This window comes from Equus caballus, chromosome 9, assembly GCF_041296265.1.
Source record: "Equus caballus isolate H_3958 breed thoroughbred chromosome 9, TB-T2T, whole genome shotgun sequence".
NCBI lineage: Eukaryota > Metazoa > Chordata > Mammalia > Perissodactyla > Equidae > Equus > Equus caballus.
The window spans coordinates 23,582,982-23,610,746 of record NC_091692.1 but is presented as its reverse complement, the minus strand read 5'-3'; the positions used below and the strand labels follow the sequence as shown (position 1 = coordinate 23,610,746).

General features: G+C 38.4%; 1 protein-coding gene across 10 annotated transcripts in view; it reads left to right on the top strand.

Moving 5' to 3' along the window:
* The window catches only part of CHD7 (chromodomain helicase DNA binding protein 7), a 182,894-nt gene that overhangs the window by 106,003 nt on the left and 49,126 nt on the right, over positions 1-27,765 (top strand). For all 10 annotated transcript variants that reach the window (XM_070221513.1, XM_023648550.2, XM_023648551.2 and 7 more), the window contains 5 exons: positions 6,684-6,825; positions 12,475-12,612; positions 13,664-13,729; positions 19,549-19,604; positions 26,602-26,716. In XM_070221513.1, the coding sequence (XP_070077614.1) occupies positions 6,684-6,825; positions 12,475-12,612; positions 13,664-13,729; positions 19,549-19,604; positions 26,602-26,716 (517 nt within the window). The remainder of the gene's footprint in view (positions 1-6,683; positions 6,826-12,474; positions 12,613-13,663; positions 13,730-19,548; positions 19,605-26,601; positions 26,717-27,765) is intronic.

The window sequence follows — 27,765 nt, the reverse complement described above, 5'->3', positions numbered from 1 at the left end:
CATTGTAGCTATCTAATCTTATTGAAAGGCTACCCAGGGATGATCCCAAGTAACAGAAGACATTCATCAGGAAAGCTTTCTGAAGCCTGAAGGACACTGCACAAGGCCAACTAGCACTGGACTCCTCACGAGCTCTCCACGAGGAGGGTGGACACCTACAGGCTAGTCCCAGGACTCGAACGTGGGCCCTGCACCCAGGCAGGTTCCGGCTCCCGTCCGAGGACTGCCACTTCTTGGGCTGAGCATGTAATCTCTTTGACCTCAGCTTCCTTTTCCTTAGAAAGTTTGATTACAAAATGTAAAGGTGAGGCATGTTCTTTTAAAATATACATTTTATATGAAAGCGAATTAAATTTCTCTATCTTTTCTAACTTTCTTTGCTATTCCTTTCCTAAAGATTTACCGTAGTTAATGTATGTAGGGAATAGTTGATGCCATAACAGCTACTTAAGGTAACAATTTAGATTAAATTATTTGTCTTAGAGGTGTTCCATCCAGTGATTTTCAGAGAACTTAAAAAAAAGGTCTACTAAGAATAGATTTTCAATTTGTCATTGAAATCATACATTTGTTGTTCAGATGTAAAATAGAATCCCCACCCCTTCTCTCTCTCTCTCTCTTCCTCTTCTCAACTCTTCTGCTTTCTCTTTCTCAACTAGAAGAGTAGGGTGAAGCATTTGTGGGTGGAGTTTAGGAGTTGGGGGTGGCAAGACACCTGCTTGGAGCGAAGCATGTGGGCGCCAGGCTGGGCAACTCGGAATACCCAAAGGCTGCCTGTGCCTGGAGCAGGTAGAGCATGAAGGGATCTGGCCAAGGGTTGTGCCCCTGTCCCCCCCATCCTGCTCAGGTGGCCTTGTGGAGAATGTCAAATGTTCGGGCAGTCTGCTGAGCACTCCTGGGGCTGTTGCCTAAGGAGCTCTGATTGTCTTGGTGTGAAGGTGCTGGCCTTTGGTTTTATTATCTGGCATGCAGAGTTTGTTTTGTCTCTTTCCTTATTAGTTTATTGTGTCACTTGCCTTTTATTACATTCTAGTTTAGCTATTAAATAAATTTAGTCTTAGGATTTTATTTAAGATTTTTATTTTATTTTGTTGGGTTAATTTTACTTGATGATGTATCACATTTTGTGTTGCCTTAACTGATCCTTTTAAACTTCTAGTACTTTATCTTGTCCCATTTTAGTTTGCCTCTTTATCTTAATTTTCTTTTTTATTGTTTAAAAACTTAGAGGAAAATCTTGTACTCTTAAGTTGAGAGGCTAGATGCTTTTCTCTCTACCAGCATTGGGCCCTTGACCCTAAATGCTTATTCTGTGGTTTATTATGGCTGGCTAGATCTTTTAGAACTTCAGTATGCCACACACATCTCTCTCACTTCTCACCCAGTAGGTTAATACTTTATTAAAAAGCCTTTGAGCATATGAAATATAAGGGTATGTTTTAATACCTTTGCTCTACTTCTAAAAGATTATAGTGTGACACTTTGGCTTGAGTCCCTGAAAACAAATCTATTTAATCTTCATGACCCAAGCCTCAAGGTTGGTTTTCCCTAGTGTGATGAGAATGGTTAATAACTATCCCATCTGAACGGTGTGTGTGACTGAGAACTCCCTCCCATTGTCCAGACATCCATTAACTGTGGCCATATTCTTATCGTCAAATTTGGTTCCACAATATGGTTCCTTTTCAGACTTCTTTCTTTTGAGGAATTAGTTACTTAGGCTGATGCTAATAGATATTTAACTGCTTTCTATTTTGTAATAAATCAGGGCAGCTAGCTGGCTTTCTAGTAAGTTCTGCCCTTTGTATAAAGCTTTGTTTAAAAATCCTGCACTCTTTCTCACCAAAAAGAATGTTATCTATCTGCTGGATCTTAGCTGGGATGAATTCATCCAATCCCATTTCAGTTAATATCACTCAGCCCATCATTGTGGACTCTTACAGCCAGAAGCTGAATATGAATCTTTCCATAAGGGTGGATTCCTTAGAATGTTCCTCCATATGACAAATATTCCTCTCTGAATACAAAGTTTGTCTTCTCCTGATGCTTCTTTCTCAGAGTTCTCATCAAGGTGGTATTTACTTTGATCATATTGGGGACAATCGCAGAACTTTAGAGCTTGATCTGGCAGAGGTGACCTAAGTGTCACTTTGCTAAGCAGATCTGACTGCCCACCAGTAGTGACCTCCTCTCATGACAAAATGTGAATGTAAGTAAAGCTGGTGGAAGGACAGTGGCCCTTCAAACAGCCAGCAGCATCCCCAGAAAAATGTGCTCCTTCCTGGGTTACAAGGGCTTGTGTGGCTTCAGGAGTGAGTGGCTCTGCATGTCAGTCGCACCAGCAATGATGGGAGATAAGGATCAGAAAAAGAAAGAGCTTTGTGAGTAGGGAGGAGAAGTAGATAGATGTGCAGGTTTGGAAAAATTACTAAGTTTCACTCTATTTTGGTAGTACTTGAGCCCCATTTTACTGAGTTTCATGGTGTTTCATCATAAAGATAGTATCTGTGTGGGGTTTTCTTAAACGAGTTAATGAAAAAAGCACTTTGAGTAGTGCCTAGCACTGTATATGTGCTGTCTGTGCATTTGTTGTTGTCACTGTTAACAGGATAGTTGGAGAAAGATACACATTTACACACAACGTTGGTTACATTACATTGCGGTAATGTTACCAATGAATTCTGTGTATTTTAAATATCCCTTGTGTGGGGTGCATCCTGTGGCATGGAGGTGGAGGGAGATCTTACTAATCCAGACTGTGGTGGCCAGAAAATGCTTCTGTGAATGAATGATGTCCAAGTTGAGTCTTGCAGATGAGTAGACTAGGGGGAAGTGGAGGTAGTTCTGTATGTCTGCAGTGTAAGGGGTGAAGGGTTTGGGATGTGAGAAAAGTAGAAAAATAAAGTTAATGTTGCCTGTGGCAAAAGTTGCAGAGGGCCCTGTATGCCAATACAGAAAATCTCAGATGCTAATATACATGGAATTAGACTTTAAGCAGAATGATCCAGTCACATTTGCATTTTAGCTGGTTACTCTCGTGACACGTGGAGGCAGGGTTTGTCGGGTGATGTTTCGGTGGCAGGATCGTGTTGCTGAGCTAGGGCATGTGTGAGGCAAAGCAGGTCCAGGAGAGGAGAAGGGCAGACATGCTTTCTCCAGGGCCGAGGCGGTTCAGAGCTAGAATTAGAAAGTGTTGCCCACGCACGCCTGCTCTCTCTCACGATGCTCACTCGGAGGTCGCTTTGCAGGGCCAGCGTTGGCTAAGCCTGTGAGTAGCCATTGCAGCAGCTCTTGGAGGTGTGTTGAGATTCACTCTGCACCGAGTAGCTCAACAGCCTCATCCTCAATGTTGTGGTGTTGGTTTAAGCGATATTCCTTATTAATAACATTCTCTCATTCCCAACTGAAGAGCTGCCCTCTTTGTGCATTCCAGCTTTCCAAATTATAGTGTGAAAGAGGACTGTCTGTATGGTGGCTATGTTTTGGCTTTGACATTATAAAAGACTAGCTTTGAATCTTAAAGATTTAAATAATGACTATGGATTTACAATATGTGTCCTTTCTCCAGCCATTTAATAGTAGGTAACCCTGCCCATGGATTGTGAGGATGATGAGGCAGTGGGGAGGCAGTTGTAATAGTCAAAGTGGGAAACGATACTTGTCCCAACTAAAGCAGTGGTTGTGGCCATGGGGAGGAGAGGCCTTTGGGATTGGTTGGTTGTTTTTACAGCTTGTGTTGAGAACTGTCGATAAAGGAGTTATGTTCATGTTGCTTAGATGAAGTGGTCATGATGAAGAGGGGTCCTGTCCATAAGTCTCTGCGGTTGATTCAGCCCAAGTGAGTCTGAGCCACAGCCAGAGGATATGTTTTCAGACTTCCCAGAATATGTTCCCAGCTGCTTGCCTTCCAGATGTGTGTGAATACTGGCCATTTGTCCTGGATACGCCAAGGTTTTCATCGATTATCTCATTTAAACCTTGTAATGCATCTTGGAGGAAGATATAATTACTAAACTCATTTTATAGCTGAGCAAACTGAGGCTCAGGGAGATTGGCTTATCCAAGGTCATGGACAGGTTATAAATGGCAGAGTTGGAGCTTGGACAAGGTCTGTCTGACTTAAATCAATGCTCTTAACCACACTTCTGCATTACTCTCATTTGTTGAAAGAAACATTCTGACGTTGGCTTTTTTTGGGCAAAGGAGTTTTAATGTAACAGTTGAAAATCCAGATTAGCTTATTGCAAAATAGTAGCAAAGGCAATTTAATTTAAATAACTATATCATAATGTCTTTGGGTTGACCTTGAAGATTTTGTAGCTTTTCTGACTTAGTATGTTTTTGGTTTGTATATTGATGTCATGAGAAGATGTTAGCATGGAAGTGCTCAGCTGTCTCTGAGCAACATTAATAGTGCAAGGTCTAATAAGTTTAGAAGTCTTTCAGTAATCAGATCTGGGATGAGTGCTTCCCTTGGCTACAGGCTTTGTGTCTAAGCATTTGGAGAGGTCCTGTCTGAGTTTTAGCTGTCTTGGATGTTCCACACAGTTCATTCTTGGGAAGGGCAGATGGAAAATCATTAGCACTTCTCTCCTTCGGCAAATTGGTATTTCATCAAACTTGGCCTCTGGTGGGCTTCAAGACAGTCAGCCTTTTCCTCGTATAGGATAGTTCACACAGGGTGCAGTAACCCCACTAGATTAAATTGTGTACGCTGCTCTGGTGCAGAGAGGTCACTGTGAAAAGCACTAGCTGCCAACTTACTTTACCTGGCAGTGGTTCAACTCTGTGACAGGCCTACCTCTGATTTAAACAAATTTGAGAAATATGTAAAGTTTTGGAAGCAGTTTTGCACTGATTTGATAAAAGAAACCACAAAACACTGCAGCGCAGGTGTTGAGAATGTTTGAAAGCTGATTGAGGGAAGCAGATGGCTTTAGTCAGTGGCATCCAGCCAAAAGAGCAGGTGCTGGTCATGTGACCGCTGGTTACCAGGGTAATCTGATTGCTCTTGGCGTGCAGATGAAAGGAAAGGGGCCCAGCGTTCAGCTGTAGTATTGTATAATTTGTGGCAGTTAGAGCGGAAATAAATGCTGGAAATGGAGCCTCATAGTAGGGGAGACTTCTGTCCATGTGTAGCGTAAACACTGGGACAGTTGGATGAGGAACTGTTGTATGGATTTTTTTTTTAATTTAAAAAATATTATTCTTTCCATGGATCTTTTGAGGACTTAAAGTTTTTAGGACACTACTTTTTTTAAAAAAATAAAAAGAACTCTTTAACCCTAACTGACATTGGCTATAAACTTGAATTGTTTTAAGTTGTTTCCTTATGTGGCTATTTACTGTGCTAAAATGTTAACAAAACAAAGCAAAAACAAGCTGTGAGTATTTAACTGGTTTAAGATGATCAAATATTTTATTTATTCACTCCAAAAATATATTTTAGGTGTGTGATGGATACTATATTATCTTAAAAAAATACTTCTGAAATATTTTACATGACACATGCTTTACTTAAAAACATATAGATATCTTGGCCTCTTTTCCTTTTGTAGTAACTGAGGCTGAAAAGAATGCTGTTTTAATGCATTCTTTCAGCATAGTTTTCTGGCAATTTAAAAACTTCAATAAATAAATTTTTAAAGGTTTTTGAAATGTATCTTTTGTTTTCAGAATTTATTAGAATTTTAGGCTCTCTAGAAATAGTAAATATAGTCATTACTGAGGTTGGAGTATAATAAATGTTGGATAAGAAATGATAATTGATAGTAGAAAACCTTGGGGCCGGTTTGGAAATTGGAATGGAAAGTAGCACCAAGTGTACATTCTCAAAGAACGTCGAGTGGAGGTTCGAAAGGTGATGCTAAACTTAAATTTAAAACATTTTTTCGTCAGAGTTTATTCATGTCTTGTGACGTATGTAACATTCAAATCCTATTAACATTTGACAGAACTATACTATGGAACATGTACTTTAACTGTTGGGGTTGCTTTGCTATCTTTTTGTATTTCAGAGACCTAGCTTTTAAAAAAGAGCTTGACATGATTACCTCAGCAAATGCCTAACACTAAAATAAAGCTTATTTTTAGTTAAGAACACAGCATTAAGTAGAATTATGTAGAACAGGAAATTGCTATATATTTTGTTATATTTTAAAAGATTACAAATTGGATAAAAATGTAGCTGGATGATAGAAAAGAGGACACCTGGTAGTACTGGTCAAAAAAAGGACTTCCATAGGAGCATTTAAAACTATCTTCGAGAGACATGAAGAAATGATCGTTATATTCTACTTTTCCCTGACAGTTTTTTAAAAACATACTCTGCACCTTAAAAACTTGATGGCAAAAGTACTGCTGAGTCTGATTTTTCATTTTTATTTGGTGTTTTGGCAGGGATTTTGCGTTGCTTAGATGAACTAATGTACTCTCTGTGGTATTAGGAGTTTTTGCATGCAATTTCTTTTTAATTAGGTCAGATATTTGCTAAAGGTCATCAATATGGGGTTTTGCCATAAAAACTTAATTGAGAGTGCCGTTTAACTATAAATGGCCAACGTGCATTGATTTATCAATTGTCATTGTATTTTAGGGATATTAATGTGGGAAATATAAGGCATGGGGCATGTGGAAAACCTCATTAAAAAGTGATCACTAAGTGGATCCACTTTGAATTCTAGTAATAAGAAACCTGATTCAGAAGCAAGTGCTTTGAAGAAAAAGGTCAACAAGGGAAAAACAGAAGGTTCTGAAAATTCAGACCTGGACAAAACGCCGCCACCATCTCCTCTTCCTGAAGAAGACGAGGACCCAGGTGTTCAGGTAATGCCGTTCTTCTGGTCCCGAGCCGTGCTTGTTTAGCGTGGGTAACTTTAGCCGCATGTCAAGTGCACCGACCTGCCCTGTCTTTGTCGTAGAGCTGCTTTCGAGATGGCTTTATTGTTGCCTGGAACATTAGATCCAGAGCGATGAGCGCTGGGGGGCCAACACGGAATTAAACTCCTGACTTCTCGGTTTTGCCATCTTTGACTCTGTGATATATAAAACTGAGAATCTTCATGTATTTCTGTAAATGTATCTTTTGCTGTTTCTGTATATGTTACCGTTAATATATTGTTAATGCGTCGGTTCATTTAAAGCTTCATTCACATTTCTAATTTTCTCTGAAGTTTGGTGGCTTGTCACTTCTTTTATTTTGCAGAGCAAAAAATCAAGATGTAATCTGTAGCCTGTCTTAAGCTTTCTAACACTGATGGTCAGAGTTAGGATGTATTCATGTAATACTAAAGTTTCAGTGAACAGGTCACTAACTTTCTGGATGACGATGCTGCAAAATTTTCCAGTGTTAGATTCTCCTGAGTTTTGGAGAATTTTTTAGGAATCAGTTTGAAAAACTAGCCCTAAAATAAACGTTAGGAATTACGTTCTTCTGTGTAAACCACACTGCCTTCTCTGATTGGACTGTAAGGTAAGGGACCCTTCCATGTGATCACTAAAAATTGTTTTCTTGTTACATTCTCTGGAAGCATGCCAATGTGGTCCACTGGGATGGCTGGGAACGTAGCTTCTTGAATGACATCTAGGTTATTATGGAGCAGTTACCAAGGGGTCCTGCTAAAATAGGAAGTCAGCCCCTACAAATTTGCTTGACTTTTCTAATCATTAGTGCACACTGAGTACTTTCTACTGATACCCCCTACCAATTTGCTTAAAAGTTAGAACAAAATATTTGCAATATACCATTCTATTCTAAAGAATTTAAGATGGGTTTGTGTGTGGGGGTGTTTAACTGCCTGATATCTGTAACTTCACAGAATGGCCTAACCTAAGAGGACCTAAAAGGGAGAGGAGAAAGAGAGAGTGTGAATGAATGTGTTTTGGTTTGGTTTGATTCTATAACTAGCATAGTGATAGCTCTGGTAGTTTGGGTTAATTTTGTAATTTCCTTTTATTTTACATGTCAGTGAAAAGATACTGGGAAGGTAAGTAGATATCTATTTTTATTGCTTAGGGAGTTTTAAACTAAAGTTTTTTTTAATGATTTTGAATTTCATTTTTCTACTCTACGGTGTTTTTTCCTGAACCATGTTTGTTTTGACTAGGACCTTTATGACAATAGTATTTGGATAGTATTGAGAAGATTTATTCACACAAGTCAAGAAAATTCTGTTCTCTCACAAATGCTGCTGCTGTTTTTAAAAGTCTCGCTGTATTAACGCAGACTCAAATGGACTTTATGAAATACCGGTGTTTTTTTCTTCTACATTTCAATTATAGAAGAATGCTAATCAATTCAAATGAACATCGCTGCATCCTCTCTGATTGGCAGTGCTTAACTCTTATGGGTTGAATAGCTCATATAAGTAACCGCACAAGCAGATCTGACTCTGAAGGCACGCCTTTCTCAGTGTCTCTGACACAGGAAGTGATGTGACTGCTTGTTTACTGTGTTTCTTCCTGTAGCACACGCATGAAGGGCTTACAGTTACAGTTCTTGAGTCTTGCTATTGATTTGTTTAAGCTTTAGTAAATGCCATGTAATTTTAACAAACTCAAAATTGTGTCACAAAGTACTGCAATGGTGAGACCATGGAAACACGTTTAGATCTTCTCTTCAGTATGCTATTTTTAACTATAAGTAACTTTTCTAAAGCGACCCAAGTTTAACAAATTGACCTATTATTTTAGTGTCAGTTCAGAAGTTTTGAGTTATGGTTTAAATGCAATGCTTACGTTTCATTTTGATTCATAACAATCTTTCAAATAATAATAGTTTAACAGACTATAGAAGTTTAGTATGGTAAGCCGTAATAGAAGTATATTATGTAGTAATTGTATTTTATATTGTGAAATTATAAAAGGAACCTTTGTTTTCTTTTACACGTGCCCTTTTACCCCTTTCACCCTCCCCCAAGCCCCCTTCTTTGGTAACTGCCGATCTGTTCTCTATATCTATGTGTGTGTTTGTTGTTCTTGTTGTTTTGTTTTTAATCTTCCACATATGAGTGAAATCATACGGTATTTGGCTTTCTGCATCTGACTTATTCTAAAAGGAACCTTGATGCCCAAAATAAGTGAAATTAAGATCACTTCTTACTTAGAAGGTAGAGAAGCCGTATAACATTTAAAAATTTCAGAAAGTTGAGTTTTAATTGTATTTTGGGGTTTTTTACTCTTAAGAAGTGACCTCGTATCCACTACTAACTCACTCCATCACTGTTGCACAGATTCATAACACAAATTGATATGAGGAGAAATTTGTGTTATATGTTATATCCACCAGTGCATAAATTTCTATTTAAAAAAAGAAAAGCCCCCTGATTTATTGTACTGGAACATTTCTTTAACATCAGAGTGGGGTTTAGTGTAAAGTGGATTTGTCTGAAACTCTGTCCAAGGGTGTTTAGTTACCTATGCTGGAAAAATACTGTGACAGTGTGGCCTCAACCATGGGAGCCTGATAAAACATCACAGATTGTATCATTAGTAGCACTTTCCTCCTTATAGTAGTGACATAAAGATGCAAATATAGATTAATCCATTTCACTTTAGTTAAATCAATACATCAAATGAAATACAGATATGCTAAATTTCACAAAATTAAAATATTGTTCCCGATGATAGCCTTTTATGTCTTAAAGAAATTGACATTCAAGAATGAGGGATGGTAAAGTGGGCACAAGAGGAAGAGCTGTGTAGATCAGCTTTGGGAAGAGAGAACGGAAACTGTACACAGTAGTCAGGCCTTGCAGCCTTATTGCTTTCTGATTTTTCTTTGGAAAGGTGGAGCTAAGTAATGATGGGTTTAATCCTACTGACTGCATTTGGCATTAATACGTACCATGCACTCTTCTGAATGCTTTAAATGAATTCCCGTATATGATCTTCACGGTATATTTATCATGCAGTTACTATCATTAATCCCATTCTACAGAACAGGAAACTGAAGTCCACAGAACAACTTGGCCAAGGTCACATAGTAATAGTCTAACTGAAACACAAGCAAGTCAGCTCCAGGGTTCACAAGGTCAAACTACCTCCAGTGATGTGAGGAAGGGTTGAAGATGGCAGAACCCCTGCTGCTTTCTGTACCACCTTGACCTGGACTTGGTTATTCTGGGCAAGGCTGAAGAGGAGAGGAAGGGCGCCGGCCCTGTGGCCAAGTGGTTACCTTTGCGTGCTCCGCTGTGGTGGCCCAGGGTTTCACCGGTTCGGATCCTGGGTGCAGACGTGGCACCACTCATCAAGCCACGTTGAGGTGGCGACCCATATGCCACAACTAGTAGGACCTGCAGCTAAGATATACAACTGTGTACCAGGGGGATTTGGGGAGATAAAGCAGAAAAAAAAAAAAGATTGGTAACAGTTGTTAGCTTAGGTGCCAGTCTTAAAAAAAAAAAAAAGAGAGAGAGAGGATGGTCAGAGGAGGGACCTCTGGCCCATATTGCTACTCCCTCTGGTCTAAGCCACTAGAACGTCTGTTAATAAGATGTTAGCCTGAGTACCTCATGTCTGAAAGGTGCTGTGTGCCTCTGCAGCCATGACTGTGTAGGGCTAAGAGCTCACAGTCTTGAACAACCCACTTGATGGTCATATTATACCGAGTTGGTATTGTGAGCTGCCTCAAATCTGCTTTTTTTCTTTTTGAGGAAGATTTAGCCCTGAGCTAACATCTCCCAATCCTCCTCTTTTTGCTGAGGAAGACTGGCCCTGAGCTAACATCGTGCTCATCTTCCTCTCCTTTATATGTAGGATGCCTACCACAGCATGGCTTGCCAAGCAGTGCCATGTCCGCACCCGGGATCTGAACCGGTGAACCCCAGGCCGCCGAAGTGGAATGTGCAAACTTAACCGCTGCACCACCGGGCCAGCCCCTCAAATCCGCTTTTGAGAACAGAGAGAGCAAACTTAATAAAATAAAAATCAGTCAGTCCCACTCTTTGAGACAACGTGCTGGGGTTTATTGTCCTGACTTGAGCCATGTAGGTGCCGTGCCTGTCACTCCTTAGGGCCACGTGGTGGGTAATCTGCCTCTCTCTGCCTTACTGTCCCAACTTTAAAATTCACGAGGCTCTTTTAAAAGTTTTATTTCATAATTCTTAGAAAAAAGTTCATGAAAGTGTTGCTTTTGTTGGCATCCTTTTATTTCTCCTGTGTGCTTTGTGAAGTCATCTGTAGGTTGTAACCTTGCATTTATCAGTGATTTAAAACTTACGTGTGTCATTATAGAGTTACCCTAGTTTTATCATATACACATATTAATGAAAGATTATTTTTCCCTGTTTTTAATTAACTGACAAAACCAATTCTTTATTAATTTTGAACAAAAGGTGCAAAATGTCTCCTTCTGCTCTGTTCACTTCAGTCCCCAGAGTTAATAGCTATCAATGTGCTTTGTGTTTTTTCAGATTTTTTTCTGTTATTGAAAACATGCATTCATTTTTTTAGCAAATATTCATTGAGTCATAGAGAAGTAAACAAGACGTACAGTGTCTTTCTCTTGAGTTCATATGTTGGTGATCCACACATACAAACATATCCACAAGGTTTTTTGTTATCTTAAATAGAATTATAAGCTACTTATTGTTATGTGACTCGCTTTTCTTTTTATTTCACAATTTATCTTGCAGATAATTCCCAAGATGCACCATGTACTAGAAGTATAATTGCTGGGTCAAAGGGTGGGCATGTTTTAAATTTTGATAGATATGACCATATTGTCCTGCAAAGGTGTATTGAATTCTGTTTTGACCACTGGGGTGGGAGAGGACCCATTTTGCCAATAATCCTAATACTAGTTACTGTCAGTCTTTTACATTTTAGTCAGCATGGTAAAAATTAAATTAAAAAAGTAAAATTACTTTTCTTTGCCATTTATTATAAATTCAGCCATTCAATCTTTCTTAAAAAATGTTCAGACTGTTTATTTTAGGGCCAAGATTAAAATGCAAACCTAATTAAATGGCCCTCTGAAATATTATTGATACCTTAGATAATATTATACCAGTATTTATATAGATGTTATATAGAACTTTATGATTTACAGATTATCTTCTAATGCATTCTCTCTTTTGGACTTTTTATTATGGGAAAAATTTTAAAACATGCACAGGTAGAGGGAATAGTATAATGAACCCCTATATACCCATCACCCAGCTTTAATATTGCCTTCACTTTTGAGTGACGCACTGGCCGGGTGAAGAATAAAACTTGTTGTTATTTCCATTTCCCAGTTGAAGGTCACATAGCTGGGAGTGGCAGAGCCACAGCCGTCCCAAACGTCTGACTTCAGATTTCCCCCCATTTCCATTATATTTGTTACCACTATGATCTCTTGTGTGATTTACAGGGTTAAAGCTATCAGCTTTTCTTTAAGATAATTTAAAAAGATATATACCTTACCATTCTGAGAAGTTATAAAGAGCGTCAGCAATTGCTTTCGAAACTCACTTTGTTCGGTTTTTGTTTCAGAAGAGACGTTCCAGCAGGCAGGTGAAGAGAAAGCGATACACTGAAGACTTGGAGTTCAAGATTTCTGATGAGGAGGCGGATGATGCGGACGCTGCTGGGGGAGACTCCCCCTCCAACACCTCGCAGTCAGAGCAGCAGGTGAGCGGCCAGATGTGTGTGGTTCTCGCATGTATTTTGACAGAGGGACTGGAAATTTTATAGCCAGAATCTGAAAAGTTCAGTTCAAGCGCTGGACTTTGAGCCGGGAACATTCATCTAGCGTTGGCTAACGTGCTATAGGAAATCAGTTGTTTAGCAGTATCTTTTAAAAAGCCCTGTTCAGTGCAGTTTATTTTTATATGTGCCTGTGCTATGTAATTTGACACAATTTTGGAGAATTAATGGTCTATGTTGAGGAAGAGTGAGAGCTAGGATGCAAGGAGGCTGAATTCACCTTAGAGAATTCAGTGCTGTAGCTTCCGGGACTTTAATAAACCACTCAAGCTTGTCTCCTGCTGTTAGGCACCGTAAGAACCCCTTTATGAAATTACTGCCTTGTAGTACCCGGCAGGGCACACTTTATTCTCGGTGCAATGTAAATGATGGATAAAATAGTTTGTATAAAATATGGGTAGTAATGTAGGATTGATTATTGTAAAGGTCTTTTTTTTTTAAATGCCCTTTTCTTAGCATTACTGTACTTTAGTTAACAAACTGGTAACCCCTTGAAAAGTATATTAAATGCAGTTTTGTATTTTATTTGGTAATTTGTGCTATGTTAAGTTGTGATAAAGCGTTTTATGTGACCTCCGTAGATGAAAGCTGCCTACAGTAACAGGATGATGAGTGTATTTACCCCATGGGTGTAGATGAGGGAGCGTGGTATTTTTGACTGCATCATGCAGAGATTATTTTCTCTTGGCAGCTGGAGTTTCTGAATGCTCTCTAGCTTTAGGGACCCATGCTAGTCCACATAATTAAACCACATAATCATGAAGTGATAAACACAGATCTTCCTTTTGCCTTTTTGTGGAGTGAGATTTTTGCTGTTTTCAGTGGTATTTCCTACTGGTGACTTTGTACCCAGTGACTTAAAGGGTATGAATCTAAAGGGTATGGATGTAAATGCAAAAGGGAATAATTTCTTGCTTTTATGGCTCAGAGTGAAATGTTTTCCTTTTGGGTTGATTTGCTCTACTTTATTTTTTAGGAATCTGTTGATGCAGAAGGTCCAGTAGTAGAAAAAATCATGAGTAGTCGTTCAGTGAAAAAACAGGTAAGCACCATTTGGAGAGATCAAAACCTATGGTGTATGTATGACTCTTACATTATTTTTTGTTCTATAATTTCCTTTAGAAATTTCACTGTTGTAAAGTAAAACTTGTGGTGAGATTTCTAATCCTGTCTGATTTATTAGCCTAATATAAATCTTTGGGATAGCCAGCCCCAAATGAAACTAAAATATATCAAATATCAATACTTTATTACACTATTTAAAGTAGGCAAGAAACTCAAAAGTCTCCGAAGAAATGTGTGGAACTTTTAGAGTTATAGGCTGCCTTTTTCATAAAAATCGTGAACATTTAGCTCTCGTCTCTCTTAGGAAGGCCCCCTCACCCATGGAAGGTTTAGCTAGTAGGTGTTTTCTCATACTTTTCGTAACATTTTTTCATACACAATTGAAATGATCGTTAATATCTTTGTTGTCAGTGCAGAGGTGAAATACAGAGGTATTTTCAGTGTAATTTTTTAAGATGATATGACTTATTTTTCAAAGATTTTCAGAATTCACGTTGATCTGCAAAAGTGAGCTCTATGTACCTGTCAGTAGCCCGATGACCTTGTCATTGAGGAACACATATACTTTGTGACAAAGAATTCCAGTGACACTGTATTTTCTTTTACTGATGGAGATCCCCTTTTTCATCCCAACCATTTCCCTTCTTGCTGAATTTGAGATTCCAGGTGCGTTTACATATTCTAGCGTACAATTTGCAGTGTCTCTAGAAAGTGGTCTTCTTTAGATGTAGGTGTCTGTCTTCCAGCTTGAATCATTCTCAAAGGCACGGTTCTTTCTTTTTACTTGCTTTCAAGGTGGGTGGAAATACAACCTCATTGTTTTGACATGTAAAGTAAGCTTTTATTTTTTTTAATAGTAAATTATATACCAAGTGTAACTTCCCAGTGAGAGAGATGAGGAATGGAGGAATTATGGGACTTAAAGTGAGATCCCAGGCTTATCAAATAGGAAACTTTTACTATTCAAATACTGCTATCTAGAGATCCTTGGAAATGGTATTGCACCAGCAGTAAACTTCTCTTTACCTTTGTTGCAATACTGTTTACTTTTCTGTTGTGTTATTCAAAGTGTGGATTTTTATCAGGATGTACAACTCTAGTTCATATGAAAATAATCACGAACAAGATGTCAAGATATTTTCAAATTGAGTGTAGGGCGTGGGGGATGTATGGAGTAGCTGTCTGGTGACTCTTTGAGGATTCCCTCTCTGATGAATTAAATGATAAAATCTCAATCAAATTTCCCACCTGTTCAAGCAGAAATGAGCACTATTTAACTCATTAGAAAGGTTGCATTTTTGTCCTACTAATGACTCTAGAACTGTTAATTTGTAAATTGTAGATATATGGTAAAATTTAGATACTTGACATGCTTTAAAGAGTAATCCCCTTCACTGAATTGAAGTGACTTGTTTGAGTAAATAGCATGTGGTTTGGAGGGGATATATTAATGTTCATTCAATTGATAGTGCTTCAGCAGGCATACTCAGCAGGTTTGGGGTTGCAAATTATAATTAGTTCTATTATTCAGAGCTACTTAGACTGTGTATTATTAGGACGTTGCTTTTTCCTTCTCTTTGCCCACTTTAGGGCTGGGTTTTTTTTCCCTTTACTACCCTTTAAAGATAGGTACCCATGATCTAGGAAATAGGTATACTACCATTTACAGACGACCAGGTTTATCTTATAGGAGATTAAAAATCACTATAATTGTACATGAGGATGGAGTATTTGTTGAATTGGTGAATTTTAGGATAGAGAAAATTAATGGAAAAATTTCTCTGTAAGAGGAGATATGCCTTGAGGTATGATTTAAAGTAAGGAAGAGAGGTGGAGCTCATTGAATTGCTTGCAGGTCACTGTGTTTGATAAAGGGCAATGAAAAACCATCAGGAGGTTGTCGGCATTAGCAGGTATTAACTTTTTAAGCTGCTGATGTTCTTGAAATAGTTACTTTAGTTATCACCTTTAATAACATTGGAGGAAAGTGTGACAAACAGAAACAAAAGGAAATTTGAGCTTTTACTGTGGATTCTAGCTATGCCTGCTGGTCTGTTTCCTATTACCATGAATAATTGAAGAAGTGGCTGTGAGAGGTGCCCTTATCTCCCACTGGCCACACCATAGAGATTGGCTGTGAGCTCTCCGAGCCTCCCCTGCACGGTGCTGACACATAGTGGGGACTCAGTTAATGGTGTGCAAAGTCAGTTGGCCTCGTCACTGTAGCCAAGAAGGAAATCTGTTTTGATGGGGTCGTGCAAACTAACAGAACTCCTGGCAGAGCCTCCCCAATTCAGCATCTCATGTTAAATAGGGAGGGCTCAGGCATTTATGTTGTTCTAAACCCAGAATGACATGCGTGAGACCCAGTGGCAGGGACATGGTTGATACTGGTGTTTGACTTTTGAGGTAGATTTAAGAATGGATTTTTGAATTGTGTAAAGGTTCATTCTTTCATTGTCCACATTTAGGCATCATGTCATCTTTCGGCTCTGAGCTGTCTGTTTTTGGGGAACAATTCAAATCCTTTTTGTATTGGTCAAAATAGTTTTAAAAGAGAATTCTGACTATATTCCCTGGAATTCTTTATTTTTCTTTAAGTTAACTACATGTAAATTTCCTTTTTAAGAGCTCATTTAAAATTTCAGTGTTTGTTTTAATCCTCTTTAGCTGAACCCAGTAACAAAAAAAAATACAATGTAAGGAAGGCAAAACTCTTCATCTCGTTTGTTATTGTCCTTCTTTTCTCCCTAAGTGAACTATGATTTGGTATCTCTCGTACAGTGTACAGTAGGTTGGGCCAGAACAGGAAGGGATTCATACCTTTGCCTTATTGATATCTTTATTGAGGTGCTTTCTTGTTTTCTTGTGCATTAACAGAATTTTCCATTTTTTACACTGTAATTTAGCTTTGTTTCTCCAGTGTGACTGCTTAATTTAGTAATAGAATGCTTGGGAAAGATCATTCTTTCAGGCTACAGGATTGTCATTTGCTGGATGGCAAATCTAGGTGACTGGAGGAGTCTATTTATGGACTGATAAAGGTTTCTGGTTCATATGAACAGTTGGACAAGTATGGCTTAATGTGTTTGAAACTTTAAATATTGTATGAATAATAAGGGTTTTGATAGACTGGTTTTGGAGTCTAATGAAAAAATATACACATTTCTAAAATTATTCTGTTGAACACATAAAATTACTTTAGAGGGCTATCAAATTTAATGATAGCTATCCCAGAAATAAATTTGAGTAGATTTTTTGCATAGGTAGAAGTAATGGGTCTTGACTCAGTTATTCATTGTATATGCCTATTATAGAATGGATTCTGAAAACTGGGGCATAGGGTGTAAGGGTTGGTACTGTTTTCAACTATCACCAGAGGCTGGTCAAACTGACTGCCATTTAGTGGATAATTAAATTGATGCTCCTGAGGGCTTATGAATTCACACACTTTTGTTAATTATTTTGCTATTAGTAAAGCAGAAGAGGTCAGCATGATCATATTTATGTGAAATGGAAGGGTGCAAAACAACTCTACTTAAAATTCTGGGGGCAAGAAGGTGATCTGATATGTGTAGTCAGTTAAACAAAGGACAGGCTTATAGTTTGGGACATCCAAAAAGGGCCTGGGACAATTCTTCAGCAGCTCCAGGTGCTGCTAAATGAGGTCCCGGAACCTAATGGCTTCCTCCCAGACAGCTCTAGACCCCCCTGTTAGGCATCTCCACAGCAGGCTCCCAGAGGAATAGCTGATCATGACAAGAAAATGGGTATTCATGAGAGTCAGGGACAGACAGTCGATGGCTGTAAGAGTCAGAGCTTTCTAGGAACAGAACTGAGACAGAATGAAAACTGTCTCTATTATTCAAGAGTTGATCCTGTGTGCTTTGGTGCCCACTTAGAAATTGTGTGATGGTGAGACCACTTAGAATGAAATGGAAAGGACAGTACAGGAGGACAAATTGGGGAAAAAGGAAATCAGGGAATAATAAAGCATAGAAATGATAAAGCTTATCTTTTTGCCACCTCAAAGATAATATAATTTTGAAAAACTCTTTCATAACTGAAAGAAATATACTTAGCAGTGAAAGAGTAACAACAGTAGATCAGACGTCTGAATTCCATTGTAGGTTTGAGTTTCATGATGTGCTGTGGGAAGCATCAGAAGATCTAGGCTCATCCTGGTTTCCATTTTCACTGGTCATGTACTGTCTTGTCTTTGCCTTTCTACCGGAACCTCCAGTTCTATACAAAGATAATGTATCTTGGAATAACTGTTGAAATGTGGGAGTAGATTGGGGTAATATTGGGGTTAGAAAAAAGTAAGTTGGGTCCTGGGGATTGTCTCCTGAATTGACTAGAATTTATTTCTAAATTAATTCCAGGTTTATGTTACTGGCTCTTAAAGGCATCCAGCAAACATTTCTTTCCATTTTGGACAGCTGAAAATCTGGGACATGGATGGTGTTCTGAATACATTGGTTTAAGAAGCTGCTTTTTGCTTATGACCGTTCATAGATCCATTAGGGCAGAACCAGATATTAATGGGTTTTGACCACACTCCTGAGTGTCCTGCATTCTTATCGGTGATCTCTAGGCAGGTGGAAAAACTGTTTAAAATTTAGGTTTACTGATACACGTGAGAGTTTTGAAGAAAAGTTTAAGTTCACAATCTTTGACAGTAGTTTGAAGATTAAGGATTGAGGGAAAGTGGTGTTTCCTTGAGCAGAGCCTGTGCCAATCAGCCATGCATTGGAAGTCTTTGCTCCTTTGTCTCTCCTCTGCCGTGTTCCCACTTGCCTTCATGTTCTTTGCAGCATCTCTGAGGCGGCTTAGCAGCCAAATATGACCCTCCAGGCAGGCTTGGGTGCTCTTGTAGGAGCGTAAAAGCAATCCCTAAACATCTGTAAGTGGTGTTTATGTTTTACATCCCTGATTTATCTGATCAAATGTTTCAGAAGAAAATTACATATTACAACTTGTTTAACCGCCTAAAACCAAAAAGGAAAAAAAAATATTGAAAGAGATGCTTAACATCATACGAGCGGTGTCTTCTGCATACACTGCAGTCGGTAGGACCAACGGAAGTGCTATGGAGACTCTCACCACTGAGCTCTTGATTTGGCTGACGTGCATCACAATTTTAACCTCACCCAATGTAGTATTTGGAGTGGGAATTTTATTTGGCTGCTATGCGTGTGAGACATCTTGTCTGAGAGATTTTAATTGTACCATTGAGTAAAAATAAAACTGTGAATAGTGATGCACTGAAATTACAGCGTAAGAACAAGGTTTAGTTTTATATGGTTTCTTGTTTAGAGTTATTAACTATATGGAGGAATAAATGTCTTTTAAATATTTTAAAACATTACAAAACCCACAATGTAAAGTTGCCATGAGGCAGCCAAAAATAATACATATGGCATTCAGGAGAGCAGTTGCTAATTGGCTGCTGCCTGAGAAAATGGTACACTTGGCGTCTACTTAACACTGTGGGTTTGGCAGAAAGCCAAATTTGGGGTCAGGTTGTTGTGAATGAAGCTGCATGTGGTTAGGGAGGAGTTAAAATGATTCATGTCTTAGAAGCTGTAGCACGTTGAGTAGCATGCATGGGCCTAAGGATGTAGTCTTCATCTCACTGGCCGCCTACCAGCTCCCACCGTGGTCATCTTTACAAGAATGTCCTGTGCTGCTTTTGTCATCCCTATTTTGTGTTCATATGGGAGTAAATCATTACTTTTGGAATATTCTCATAAATGGTTTTAAGTATGTGCCTGAAATTTTCTTTTGTTGCAGAAGGAATCTGGAGAGGAGGTGGAAGTTGAGGAATTCTATGTGAAATACAAAAACTTGTAAGTAGATTGCGATCTTTTTAAAATCAGGGATTATGTTTTTAAAGTACTAAACAATGATTTACAAAATAATTGGGAACATAAAAAAATAATTGGGTATTGGGAAATTTTGGTCTGGTTTATTTAGTGCTTTGGAGGCCTACTAACTTTTGTAGCTTCGATGTTTTATGAATTCAGTTTTTCTGGAAAATGTGTAATTGGTGTAAAAGTTGACTTTCACGTATAACCAAAAACTTCTTTTTAGAAGGGATAAAAACTCATACAATAATAGAGAAGTGCGTAAATTTGCCTTTGCCTCCCCTCTGAGAGTGAATTTTACTCTGTGGGCCGCTCTCCCTCCCCTCATCCATGTGAGGGATGCCGGGCACTTGAGTGGAGAACTCAGCTAGGAGCTGAAGGCTCTGGGGAATCGTGACATCACTCACATTTTGAAATGCAGTGAGCTATGATTTTGTTTGTCTGCTTTTGTTTCTAATTTTTGTCTAGTGAATTTGAATTGCATATCTTTTAAAAAACAGAATTGAGAAACATGGTGCGTTGTTGTTCTGCATTGCAGATGTAGGCAGTATCCTAGGACCAAACACACACGTTGATGAAGCAGCATAGTTTTAGGGATCACTAGTCATCCTACTGAAGAAGAGGCTGTTTTCTAACCTAAATAACAGTCACAGAGCAAGGTCAAAAATACTCGATAACATAAAAATTAAATTTACTTTAAACTTTTTAAGGCAATGAACTCAAGTACCATATTAGTAAATTCTAGGGTGTAAAGAGAAGCTTTTGGGAGTTGTTGCCAAAACTGCCTAAGAAAGTTTACCCTCCCCTAGAAAAGAAAAGCATCAGGCCTCGTGGTTTCTGTCGTTCTCCCTTGTTGCAGTCGACACTGTGTTAATAAATTGATGCACTTCTGAAGTTTTGTGAGCAAAACCTTTTACCAAGTTAAAAAGATGAAGCAGTTTCTTATTTGTGTTATTGTGGAGTTTAATGAAACACAGAGTCTGGCAATGAAAATGCTTGGTAAATATTAGATATCATCTTCATTTTATACTCAGAGCATGATGAATTGACATGTGGAGTGATGCCTGTGACATGATTTCATGTCATTGTATAAGGAGAGTGGTAAGGATAAGTAAGGAGATAGCTAAGTAAGCCGGAGAGAGAGTGCTCTGGGAGATTTATCAGACTTAGAGCAAAAAAGTTTAAATACAGATTGCCAAAAAATGGCACTACTAGATAGGCACCCATCTAATCCAGCATGTGGCAGTGGGGTCTGAGGTGCTTGATCCATGGAAACATCTGGTCCGCCTGCACCCGCCCCCCAGAGGAGGGCACAGTGTTCCTGACCAGGTACCGCGGCCAAGCCAGGAGCCGCCGGTCATCCTTTGTCAGTCAGTGAGATAAGACAGAGGTAGGTCTTAAAAATAGCTTTCCTGTCTGATATTATTGAGACCTAAGATCTAAGGGAAATAAAAATTTCTGTAAAATTAACAGGTTTTGTAACCTTTTATTTTGATGTAATTTCAGATTTACAGAAAAATTGCAAAAGTAATACAAAGAATTCCTGTTTTTCTTTTTGTAATTGAAAAGTATCTTGTGGAAAGATATTTGGAGACTATTAAGTATGAAGATGGCTGCTAAGTGGTGATTTGCTAATTCCATCACTCGTTCTAAATGTATTAGTTGGGTTTCTACTGTAAGGAAGAGCTTTACCTTCTTACCTATTTGCTTGTTTATGGCTGTGTAGACTTGTGGAGTGTTATTTTGTTCAATGGGTCATAATTCTTTACTATCATATCATTATTTACTTTGCTCACATTCTCCCAGATTTGGCCAGTGGGGGCCTTCAAGCTGGTCCCTCTCTCCTTTTGCCTTGTCGCCATCCTTCTTTAAACTCTTCCTCACTTTTTGGCACCAGAGGATGTTCCAGACGCCTCTTGTAATTTCCCTGCTTTAGGTGGAATCAGTTATTTCTCCAAGGAGCTTTGGTTGTTTTTACCAGAGAAGAGCATTTAGAAACCAAGATTTGAGTACCAGGTGTGCTCATTGCTGCTGGGGAGTCATTGTTCCTAGGCCGTCTCAGTGGGTAGGGCTAGGAGGGGCATGTTCACTGTGCATATATGTAGGCACACATGCACACACATGTGTGTGTATATATGATACATGCACACGTGTTACACACACATATGTATTACATATATGCATGCCCTTCTACCTACCTACCTACCTAACAACAACAGTGAAAAACAATGCCTTTAGGGACTGGCCTTGTGGCATAGTGGTTAAGTTTGGTAGACACTGCTTCAGCAGCCTGGGGTTCGAGTTCAGATCCCAACCACAGACCTACACCACTCATCAAGTCATCAAGCCATGCTGTGATGGCAACTCACAAAGTAGAGGAAGATGGGCACAGATTTTCGTTCAGGGCCACTCTTCCTCAAGCAAAAAGAGGAAGATTGGCAACAGGTGTTAGCTCAGGGCCAGTCTTCTTCACCAAAAAAAACCCCAATGCCGGGGCTGGCCCCGTGGCCAAGTGGTTAAGTTCGCACACTCCGCTGCAGGTGGCCCAGTGTTTCGTTGGTTCGAATCCTGGGCGCGAACGTGGCACTGCTCATCAAACCACGCTGAGGCAGTGTCCCACATGCCACAACTAGAAGGACCCACAAGGAAGAATATACAACTATGTACTGGGGGGCTTTGGGGAGAAAAAGGAAAAAAATAAAAAATCTTAAAAACAACCAAATAAAAACCCAATGCCTTTGTATTGATACTTCCAATTTTATTTCAGCACCACAGGGTTCATTCTGTCCTTTCCCCTTCCAATAGTAATAACTCCCTTCTTCGACTACAAGAAACCTGGCTCTTATTATCCATAATATATTTGCTTCTTTGTCAATCCTAGAATATACAGGAAGTGGTTTCAGAATTACCAGACCATATTCCTGTGAAAAAGATGCCTACTCACTAGAATTCCTTCAGTCAGTATTTGTTTAGAGTTTTTTGTCTTTAGCCTGAGGGTATAGAAGCTAAATACTTTGTTCCAAATTTCCTTGGGTGGGTTCTTCTCTTCCCCGTACCCTTTCAGTATGGTTGTGTTATTTATTTGATACTCAGTTTGGTTCATTGGTTTCTTTTTGTATCTGTATTCCGTTTTAGTTCCTCTTCATCCTCGTTGACTTTCTTTTTTTCAAGTTCATTGGATATTCACATGGTTTAAAAGTCAGAACTGTATGCAAAAGGATACTCAAACAAGAAGTGTCCTTCTGCCTTCCTTTCCACCCCATTCCTACGTACCTTCTCATTGATCCTAGATTTATCTTTTCTGAAATTTTACCATGAAAACGCACATATACACAGACAGACACATTATACATATATAAATTTTACATATATAAAATGTAATATATCTTATTTCTCCTTCTTTTTTACAAAACAATAGCATACTATTAGTGCATGTTTCCACTTTGCTTTTTTCGCCATACTACATCCTGGAACTTATTCGTTGAAAAAAGTTCATAGGCTCTTGCTCGCCTTTGTTACGGTGGCACAGTGCTCCATTGTGTGGCTGCACAGCATATCCAACCAATTTCCTATGTATGTGGGCATGTAAATGGCTTCTGATATTTTACAGTTACAGATAATGCTGCAATAAATATTCTCATGCCTATATATTTTCAAATTGTTAGAAGCGTAGCTTCAGGGTGAGTTCCTAGAAGTGGGATTGTGAGATCAAAATGCAAACATATATGTAGTTCTGTTACATGTTGCCACATTCCCTTCCATAACGGTTGTGGAGGTTTGTGTTCTTTCCAGCCATGTATGAGAGCACCTATTTCCTCACAACCTTTCCAGTACAGTGTGGCATTTTACTTTGTGTGAGAAATCGTATTTCAGTCTAATCTTAATTAGCGTTTTCTTTTACTGTGAATGAGGTAGAACATCTTTTCATAAGTTTAATGACCATTTTTATGTCCTGTTTTGTCAATTGGGTATTCATGTCTTTTGCCCATTCTTCTGTTGTGCTTCCCTCAGTTTTTCAGAGTCCTTTATAGACGTGGGTTATTCGTCTTTAATCTGTGTTGTGCTTTGCAAGTGTCTTTTCCCAGTTTTGGGTGGCTTTTGACTTTATGTTGTTTATTGCATCGGGTATTTAAAAAATTGTTTTATATAGTTAGATTTATTCATCTTTTCTCTTATTGGATCTAGTTGGATTAGATGAGTCATGTCGAAGGCTTTTTCCCACACCAAGGTGAAAGAGGAATTTGCCATGTTTTCCTCTAGTGATTTCGTGGTTTTGTTTTCTGTGTTTAGGTGGCCGATCCACTTGCTGTTTACTCTTGTGAATGGTGTAAAGCAGGGGTCTAATTTTATTCTCTTCAAAATTTTGTTGTTCCAACATTATTATTAGAAAGTCTGTCTTTGCCTCAGTGATTTGAAATGCATCTTTTATCATATACTACAGTTACATGTTTATTTGCATCTATATCTGTACTTTATTCTAATTCTTTGATCTGTCTATTCATAAGCCAGTAGCATACTATTTTACTTAGAGAGGCTTTCTAATGTATATCTGATGTATGTAGGTTCCCTTAAGAGCTTTTCCTTTTTAATGTTTCCTGGATATTCTTGCATGTTTGTTGTTGTTGTTTTGGTGAGGAAGATCAGTCCTGAGCTAACACCTGTTGCCAATCTTCGTCTTTTTGCTTGAGGAAGATGGTCCCTGAGCTAACATCTGTGCCAGTCTTCCTCCACTTTGCATATGGACACCACCACAGTGTGGCTTGACGAGCAGTACATAGGTCTGTGCCTGGGATCTGACCACATGAACCCTAGCCCGCTGAAGTGGATTGCGCAAACCCAGCCACTCTGCCACTGGGCTAGCCCCACATGTTTATTTTTATCTATAAGTCCAGTGTTAACTTGACTAGCTCCATAGAAATGTTTGTTTATATTTTTATTTACATTGTGTTAAATTTACAGATTTAGGATTTATGTTGTCATGCCATCCAAAAACAAGGATGTCTTTCCAGTTGGTTCAATTTGATTTTTGTGTCTTTTAAGAGGGTTTTAAGTATTTCCTTATATAAGTTTCACACATTTCTTATGAAATTTATTGCTAAGTGTTTTATCTTTGTTGATATTGTGAAAGAGGCATTCTCTAATATCTTCTAACTGGTTATTGTTTGAGTGGAGACTATTGACTTCTGTATGTTAATTTTATATCCTGCTACATTACTGAATTATTTTATTTTATTGCTTGATTTAGTTGTCTGATTGATTCCTTAGGGTTTTCCAGTTATGCAGTCTTATCTGCCAATAGACATAGTTTTACTTCTTATTTTCCAATTATTACTCCTCCTGTTGCCTTCTCTTGTTGGATAGCATTGGCTAATGCCTTGAATATGATATTGAATGATAGTGAGAAAGTGGGCATCCTTGCCTTGTTTCTGATCTTGGTGGAAAAGCTAGTGGTTTTTCTCCATTTAGTAGTTTTTCTCCATTTAGTAAAGCAGAATCACCCACCGGAAATTTCAGCCCAGGTTATGAGGGAGAACAAGCCTGGATCCACTCGCTAAAGCACCTGTGTCTACCTCACGGCCACGATAGTGGTGCTTTAAAGGCGTGTGCACCTCAGTCAAGTACTACTGCACGTGGGCCTTTTTCTATTCAATAATTAGGAGACTCAAATAGGTTATTTTTATAATATTTGTTTCTGATTATAACAGTATTGAGTATTATTCATTGAAAACTTGGAAAATACAAGTTGAAAATAGAAAATACAATAGTTGCAATCTTGCCACCCAGAAATGATCATTATTAACATTTTGATTCATTTTTATCTTGCCTGTTTTCTATATGTATGTGTATACAGGGTTTATATCAATTCATATCTGTATAAGGCACATGTATTTAAAGTTCTTATCTCCCTCAGTTAATTGTAGGACTAAGTCAGTCCTACCTTTGAAAATGCATGTTAGACATTACATAAATATAAGTGATATGATGCTTAATATCATGAGCCTTTTCCATATCATTGCAAATTTCCATATCATTGCCCAATTTCTAAGAGTAGTAGTACTTTGGTTTTGAAAGAGTTATGTATTCAAGCATCTCATTTCTTTTTAATGTCATCATCAGAAAGAGAAGTAAGAGTTACTCGAGGCTATCGGGGTCAGGGAGAGGATGATGGTACAAAAAAACATTGAAATACCAAACAAAAGAATGTCAAAGGTACCATAAAACATTAACTATATAACTGTGAGTCTCAGGGAGAAAGGGAGAGTAGAGAGCATTCAGTTTAAGGTTGGAGAAGACACAACATGTGCTCACAACAGGCAGCTGGTGAGCCCGAAGGGGAGGAGACTTGCCCAGCGCAAGGACAAGGTAGATTTTAAGGAGTGAAGAATTCACAAGGGACCAAGGGACATCATTTCAGAGCTTCTGGAAGCACCAGGCCGGGAGAGCAGGAACTGGTTAGGAGCTGGGGGGTGAGGCGTGGCTGTTCAGAGCGTGGATGCTGGTCCTTTTCTCCCCAGTTGCTCTAGAAGGATTAAGTTAGGTTTACCTTTGCTATTTTAAGTTTGAATTCTTTTAACTTAGTAAGAACCTTTTATTTCTCTATTAATGATAAAAGACTCAGAACATAAATTCGTAATTAAGACCTCCCTGTTGTGCTAATTGTTTTATAGTGAAGTGTACTCCATTCACTTATGAAAACAGCTTGTTATCAGTTCTTTCTCTTTTTTTTAATGGCAAGCGGGTAAGAGAGCTGGAGGCTCAGGACAGCAGGCAAATTTTAGGCACTATTATTGATTTTCTTATTCTCAAATATTAGTAATTTTGTTGCTCAGCAGCCAATTAATTCATTTAATTAATGAATAATTAAACAGGTTATTTTGTTAAATATTTGTTTAGTTAATTTTTTTGGAATGATAAAGGACATATATAATGAAGGATTAATTATTTCCCACGTTTCAAGTATATTATTTTATTCTTTTAGCTCTTATCTTCATTGTCAATGGGCGTCTGTAGAAGATCTGGAAAAAGATAAGAGAATTCAGCAAAAGATTAAACGATTTAAGGCAAAGCAGGGCCAGAACAAATTCCTTTCAGAGGTATGAAATACCTGGTTAATTTTCTAAAGTATTTACTTTGTTAAAATGTTCTGAATTTTGAATTTTAGTTCAGTAAATTATTAAGAAAAACTAGTTTTCCTCATTTGGTGCTGTTACTTGCATATTGGTTACTGGTTATTGCTAAAAAAATTTGTAAACAGGAAATTTCTCATTCTTCCTGTTGCTTAGTCTAGAAGACACTGGTCCTTATGATATTATGTGGAAATATGATGGTATGATTAAAATCTTGTCATGAAAGTACAATTAGTAGATGGTGAAAAAAATAAGTAGACGAAAGTTCTGTTAAGATTTAGAACGTTAAAAACTCTAAGTATTAAGTTACATGTAAGTTCTAGGATATAAAAGTTTATTTCTATTGGGGAAGATATGTGGCAAGTTTCTTTTGTTCAAGTCAATGCCTGATTACAGAGAGTTCGTGAAACTCATTTTCACAAATGATGTGCTGTGGTGTAGAAGTTGGTACCAATATCTTTGCCTGTCCACCTTTATCCTCGGTTATCAATGATGATGAAAAGGTAACCATACCTAGCTCAGGAAGGAAAATCTGCATTTTTTAAAGTGCCGGTTTCCCCTCCAGCATAGCCAATTACATTAAAAAAATGCTTTCACAAACTGCTTACTGGAGTCTCTGGACTTTCGATCACCAATTTGGTTTTACTTACAGCCTCACGTGGAAAGATTAAACTTGCCAATTTATTAGTTTTCCTCTCCATAAAGGAGTTCACAGAATGTAAACTGTAAAGAAGTGTGAAATTTGATGCAAAATAATCCCTGTTTAACAACCTACTTCACACCCCCCAGCCGTTTTTGGAGGCGGAGGGTGGAGACAGAAGAGTATCCACTACTTTTTTGTCATAAAATCCTTATAATCCCAGGTGACAAGTCTGTGTTCTCCTGGAATCTGATTTCCATGCTCCCAACAGGCAGACTGTAAAGTCTGTGTTAGACGGACGATCAGGTGGTGGTTTTTACTAGACACATGTCTGTATCACCACCTCTGTTATTCCAAGTAGTCAGCGTCTTTGCAG